This window comes from Limulus polyphemus, unplaced genomic scaffold, assembly GCF_000517525.1.
Source record: "Limulus polyphemus unplaced genomic scaffold, Limulus_polyphemus-2.1.2 Scaffold2998, whole genome shotgun sequence".
NCBI lineage: Eukaryota > Metazoa > Arthropoda > Merostomata > Xiphosura > Limulidae > Limulus > Limulus polyphemus.
In genome coordinates, this window is record NW_013668608.1 from 73351 (window position 1) to 80526 (window position 7176).

Sequence of the window (7176 nt, forward strand, 5' to 3'; positions counted from 1 at the left end):
TCAACATTTGATTTAGGAATACCTTAAATTGCAACAGTAGTTTTAAAACTATACTGTTCATAATCATATACTCGTTTCATTCGTTCGTTAATTTTTTTCAATTTAATGTTTTCTGCTTTCAATAATATTTAAATATTCAGTCAGCCTAACATTTAATTTATTATCGTTAAGTTTTTATGACGCATATTAAGATATTATTTAAATCATGTTCCCCTTCTTTTATTTGGTTTTCATTTCAAGAAATAAGCATTTTGTGTAATGTCAATACTGTTGTCACGCCTAACAAGAGTAAATCGTTGCAATGAGTATATAACATAATATTTGAGAGACAACAAAGGGCCTTTTGGCCCATCGTGGCTTTTCAATTCATTTCACTGAAAAAACATCTGCCTAAATCAAGTCGTGATTTTCTAGAATTTGTTTCCATCTTGTGGGTATCAGTAAGAAACTTTGGTTCTATTATGGCGGAAGAGTCGATGTTTTCAGTGCAGCCTTTCAGGAGGACAGGCCATGTTGCTGTGACGTATAATAAATGTATGCTAGTTTGGGGAGGCTACAAGGTAATCTTTATGGTTTTAATTTCTCTTCTGTGTTATGTATTTTCCTCTATAAATTAAATACCAATTACGTGGGACATTACTTTGTACTGTTACTGTATAAAGTGTATTGCGCCACGTAGTCGGAAACTCGTTCAGTCGTTGTTTTGCTGACTATTGTGACTGTGAGATTCATTAAAACTGCTCTAGTTGTGTACATTTTATTGTTTAACATTAGATTTAATATTAATTCATTCTATAGAGTAGTCAGCTAGAGGAAACATTGAATCTACCATTTATTAACTAATTAAGGGAGAGGCTCAATAGTTTTAAACGTTAAACAACGAATTAACTTGTGTTTTAGATGTTTACAACTTTGCCATGATTTATGAAACATGATTTTAAATTTCTTGTACAGCTATACTCAGATCTTTATTCACACCGACTACGTCATCAATGTTTCAGAATGTTTTGAATAAGGTATTCCATAAAATGTATCTATATATGCAGCATTGTTTTATGTCAGTAGCACTATGTACAATTGAACAAGCACTTTGTGCATGCAGTAACTAAATTTACAATACTACTATTACTAGTAGTAGTATTACCACAATAGAGGAATCTTTCATTTACATTTGATGGGGAGTTAGGATGGAGAGTGCAGGTAACCTAGTGACAGGAGGCTTTTCAGCCTATCAACATTACCAATTCTTCCATCTTAAACCAAACATAATAAAAACATGCTAAATCAGTAAATGTAACACTCACATTTACATTGTGATACTGCTGTACATGCTCCACACACTTAGCCTTATCCTTGTTATTAAAGTGATAGTCAATCCTGTTAATTTATTCAAAGAGCCTGACAAAACTTTTGTGCATGTGGGTGGTGCTGGTTACCTTGCCCGTGATAGTTGTTCAAATTTATGGACAACTATACTTAATTGCTAGGGGACTCTGACCTTAACATTTAGTCCATTTGTTTGTAATGTGCCATTCAGGTTGCAATGCTAAGAATTTATGCATACAATAGCATCAGGCATAACTTTCCATAAGTTTATAACTAATAGTAGTATAGAAATCATTTTAGAATAAAACATATGTGTATCCAAGTTTCTAAAGCTTAATATATTATCCTATATTAAAACTTGCATATTCAACCCTTTATTCCACTACCAAACATTCCAGACATATGCATATTATATAACTTTCAGTCTTAAAAAAGTTTGATATATGATTCAGAACAATCTTATATTCAAATGACTTTTCCTAACTTTTAATTTATCCACCCTAACAGACCCTACCATGAGTACCTTTCCTATCCAAGTTTCAAGCTTGTAAGAATTTTAAATACTCTTATGAAGTCAGTGCTTGTTTTCCTAGTGACAGTTTCAATTTTTATTGATTACTTTAATATATTAAGAATAATATATTACATGTACAAAGAAATAGCAATCTTTGATTTTGTACATGAAATAACCCATATTTTTTGCAACCTTACAATCCATTATCAACTTTTACAATGGTTAATAAACACTTGGAGAATATTTTGGTGTAGTAGCGTGCTATATCTTTATTCTATAAGTTATGAATTTAAAAGAATTATTTTGTTATAATATAAATATATATTGCTTATTCTCAGTAATTTGGTATTACAAGTTTAGCTGATAGTATATATGTTGTTAGTAAGCTACTGTCATGAACCAGCTGGAAAAGTATTTTGAAAGTTTAAATTTGACTCTAAATTCTCAGTATAACTTAAGAAGGGGATTTTTTCTTACTAGTCTGTTGGAATGTTTTTTTTTATAGGATGTTTACTTGTCTTGATGTTGTTGATATTTCATACCTAGACTTGCAGAAGGCTTTGATGAGGTATCCTTTGATATATTTATAGAGTTTGATAAATGATTTCTATTTTAATCGGGAAAATGTGAGTTGTATGATCCCACAAGGATATTTCATGAGACTTTTATTGTTGTGTGTGTGTGTGTGTGTGTGTGTGTATATATATATATATTGATATGTAATACTGTATAAGAAGTAAGATTTCTAAATTTGTTGATGAAACTAATCTGCTGGAAAAGGCTTTATTAATACAGAAAGAGTTGGAAAGCCTTGCTGAGTGGGCTAGTCTGTGGAAAATGAGTTTCAACATTGATCAATAAAAAGTGATGCATTTAGGGTATGGCAGTTTGTGTGGGAGAGCTACTGGTATTGTAAAGACTGTGGAAGGTTTGGGTATTACAACTGACAGAAGCCCCAAGCCTTTGGCAGAATGTTTGGAAGTAATGAATAGAACAAATAAAACATTTGTAATTTATATTTTACATGTTGTTTTTTTTTGCAGAATTCTACTGATGACACAGATGCTCGCTATCTTCCAGGTTCAGAACTTTGGGTGTTTGATCCTCTTGCAGAAAGATGGTAAGTTGGTGAACCTTAAGCAACTGTCATGTTTTGAGAAAGCTAACGGAGCAAAGTTTGGCATTTTAATATCAAATAAAAAGTTGGATTTTTGTATTTAACTTACTTCAGAAAATTTTTCCATTATAGAAATCTGTTATTTTTGTATTAAGAACAGATTTTCATGTTGTAATGTTTCTTTAATTTTTCCTAAACCATCTGCTAACAAATATAAAAATTTTATGTAATGACTTAGCATATTGTTTCCACCAGAAATAGCTCAGATCTCTATCCTTCAGAGACAGGTCAGTGGAAAGACTTTGATGTAAAATAATATTCAAGCATTTCTCTATAACTTATCAGGACTTCCGAAATATTCTTCTCCTAATTATAAGTTGCTTAAAGTTTGAGCATTTGTTTGCTCACATGAATATTGGTTGTTAAATTTGTTATATTTTAGCATTTGACCAGAAGCTTGTAGAAAGATAAAAGTAACCTTTAACTTCTCAAGTGACATGAAGAGTAGTTGTTAAGACGTAAAGACCTAAAAGCTGATTGAAGATCTCGGTTGTAGTAACAAGTGTTTATCCTTTGCTGATAAGAAGGGTAGAGGCTGAGATATAAAAGCCAGAAAGGAGACCAATGGTCTTGTTTGTGGTAGCTAGTCATCATTCATTAAGTGATGAGAGAAAATGTTAAGTGTTAAAGAACTATGAAGCTGATATATATGGTGTTTCTAGTTTCACCAAGTATCTTGTGATAATCATTTCTTTTAGTTATGTAATATCAATAATTGATATCATTCTGTCTGTGATAAAATTTGGTTAGGTTACAAAGTTTTAAACATTAGCAACTAGAAAATATATAAAAAGGTAATGTAATATTGGCTTATGCAATTTATATCATTTTTAACTAGCAATTTTATTTTGGTTAACAGTTTTGGAAGTTTGCAAGTAGGAGAAATTTGTTTTCCTTTATCATATACAAGTAACTGCTTGTTATCAAACAAACCTAATATCTTTCACTTCTGCCTAGGCAGCTGAAACCATGTGAAGGTAGTGCCCCACCTGGTACCTCCGGAGCAACGGCTATCGTTGTATCAGATTCTCTTTACATCTTTGGTGGGTATCGGGACAATGGAAACACAAATGACTTGTATCGACTAGATCTGGATTCTTTAGTGTGGGAGTTTGTGGTTGGTGAAAATGTACCTCCAGTGCCATGTGACAAACTGGTGGGATGGCAATACAGAGATAAGTATGTGTTCGTCAGTTATCTGTGCACACACACACACAGTTTACACTGATATATCTTTAGTTTTATCAGTAAAGAAAAAAAGGTAACTTCTAAGATATTAAAAAAGAAACTAATAATTCCAATACAAAACGCATGGAAAGACCCTAATTGTTGAGTTTTACCTCATTAATTGTATAGCTTCTTGACTGTAAATACAATTTATATGCATCATCACGTCAAAAGTCACTAGAAGACAGCAAATTTATGAGCAGACATGAAAGTGAATATTTTTAAAGTTGGTAAACAATCTATCCCATTTAGATTAGTGAATACCCCCCACCCCCATTTAATTCTTCATATGAGGTTTAATTAAAAGTAACTACATTCAAAATACTAAACTAATACTACTTGGTTTAATGTTTAAGTTACAAGAGTCAAATAAGCAAGTTTAAACTATCTGTTTCAGATGGAATATTTTAAATAGGGACTTTTATCAATCTGAAAATTACCATCAACTAATATTAACCATAACATACATGTGGTCACAACCACTTCATTATAAAGACACTGGTGCATTTTACAACTTCTTTTCTTTTTTATTTTATGTAATAACATAATGTACTAATAGAATGACCAGTTAGATGCAATTTATTACGGTTTGTGACTCTTTTAGTGCATCACCTGGACATTCCCATAATTATTTACAATATAGTATACAATGTAGGTACAGTCCTTGGACACTTTTATAAATGTAGGGTGTATACTGTATATGACATAGTTACTAAGAAAAATTACAATATTTTCGGTTATGATCTATTACATTATTCCCTCCAATACATGACTCATACAGTAATGATTCATTTTGCAGCAAGAAAATGTTTTACAGCAAGAATGACGCATGTATAGTGAGCCAATATCTAGAAAGGAAACTATGTTACTGGAACCTTCAAAATATTGCTTGACCTGCACAAACATACTGATATCAATATTATTCAGACTGTAATGGATTATACAGAAACTGAGAAGGTCAAACAGCAACCAAACAACTTGACTGATAAGTGGGGAGTAACACAGGACATATGAAACAATATTTCACAGTCGTACAATTATAAACTTAAGGTAGCATGAAAACAAGGTTTAAAGCGAATGTGGAGGGAATAATGTAATAGATCATAACCTGGAGGGAATAACGTGATCAATGATTGTAAAGATTAATATGATAGATCATAATTTGTAGAGAATAACATGATAGATCAAACCCTGCTTGTACTTGTCAGCAGTCAAGAACCATCAATTTTATGTAGATCAACAACACAGAGTTACCTGAGATGCAACCCAAAACTTCTACTGTTCCCTCAGCATGTGCAGGTGTTGTACATTGACCAAAGTACTGTTCTAGTATTTTCTATGGAACAATCTATTATTAACAGTAATGATTTCATGTACCCTTTTCAGACTTTCCATTCATCTCATACTGAAACATGAAATTTTACCTCAGTCAGTCACATGAAGTAACCTTAACCAAAAAACTTTATTTTCTATTTATTTGTCATGGCATTTCTGTACTGGGAACTGTGAGTGTATTCACCATACTACTGCTAGGATTAGTATGACTACCTGTACGTTTGTAGGTATAATGGTAGTGTGGCATTAGTTAAATGGTTGGATTATGAATAATCACTGTATAAACTAACAAGTGATTATATTGTGGTGCAATTAATTTTCATTGGACAGAGAATGAGTATTATATATGAAGAATGTTCATACACGGGAACAAACGTATGCATGTGTTATGTGTGACACTTGTTTGGTTGACTCTGAGAGCTGTATAAAAATTAGTTTCACTTTTGAAGGAATAGAATGTTCTAAGAAATGTATATTTTTACATTTCTTCATGTTTTCTTTTAATCTGGCATTTGAATTTCCTTAAAAATAACTGATTTTTAAAACAGGAACTAGGATAGTAACAAAAGGAAAATTGAAATAGCCACAAGCTCACAAAAAGGAATAAATTGCTGAGCACATTTTTGTCAATGGGACATGAATCGTGAACACTCAGCTTCACAGTATGCTAACTACAGACTCTTATGGAAGTCAGAGTTTGAGAAGTAGATTCTAAGTAAATAATATGAATGGGGGAAGATTTAAATGGTGTCAAACTCATAAAAATTAATTAATTAATGAAGTAAGGTGTTTTAGATTTCCTCTTGGCTATATATAATCCCTAAAAGTTTCACTGTGATTAATGGTTAGAAAGTTGGAAAATTGTCAATATGAACAGATATACATCCAGATATAAGTCACTATTTAGTACAGTTTTTCATAAGTTAGTGCCTTGCAATTTAGATTTTAGGTTTTTCTTCAGTCTGCTTAAGAAATGGAGTTCTAAATTATTCCTGTTGACTAATTCTGAGTAACATTTTATTTATCCGATTCCATAGGCTATTTTTCTTTGGCGGATTTGGAGTGATTCCAACAGCTGAGGTAAATCAACAAAAGGGATTCCAGTTTGTAGTGGATGAATCCACACCATGGGTAAGCCAGTTACATTACATCATATTTTATATATTTATGTGATATGTAATTGCTTTAATATTATATCTGTCTATTGTACAGTTGCACCCATATGTATATCCCGTATGTTGTTTTTTTCTGTATATTGATTGTATACAAAAGTGTAATAAGTGGGTTTAGGTTTCGTTTTGTAAATTTAAGTTATTATATATGTATTTTGAAAATAATCTAGATATATTAGAAAACATACAAGCAAATACAAATGATAAAAAGTTGATGGCATTTTAAGCACATTTTCCTGAACTCTTTTTGTATCAAATTGGTTATGGATCCATGACTTTGTTGGTTATCTGATCCTCTAATAACATGAGCCACACACACAAAAACCCATTAATATTTCAGTTAATGTCGCCAATTTTTCTGGGGTTCTCTCTCTCTCTCTCTCTCTCTCTATATATATATATATATATATATATGTGTGTACTAC

General features: G+C 31.6%; 1 protein-coding gene across 2 annotated transcripts in view; it reads left to right on the forward strand.

Moving 5' to 3' along the window:
- Positions 1 to 235: 235 nt before the first annotated feature.
- Positions 236 to 7176, forward strand: part of LOC106468412 (kelch domain-containing protein 2-like) — a 32638-nt gene continuing 25697 nt past the window's right edge. The window contains exons 1-4 of one of the 2 annotated variants that reach the window (XM_013928840.2): positions 236 to 560; positions 2884 to 2960; positions 3975 to 4196; positions 6617 to 6710. In XM_013928840.2, coding sequence (XP_013784294.1) covers positions 462 to 560; positions 2884 to 2960; positions 3975 to 4196; positions 6617 to 6710 — 492 coding nt within the window. In that variant the 5' untranslated portion in view covers positions 236 to 461. The remainder of the gene's footprint in view (positions 561 to 2883; positions 2961 to 3974; positions 4197 to 6616; positions 6711 to 7176) is intronic. The other variant, XM_022396750.1, reaches the window with a different exon arrangement.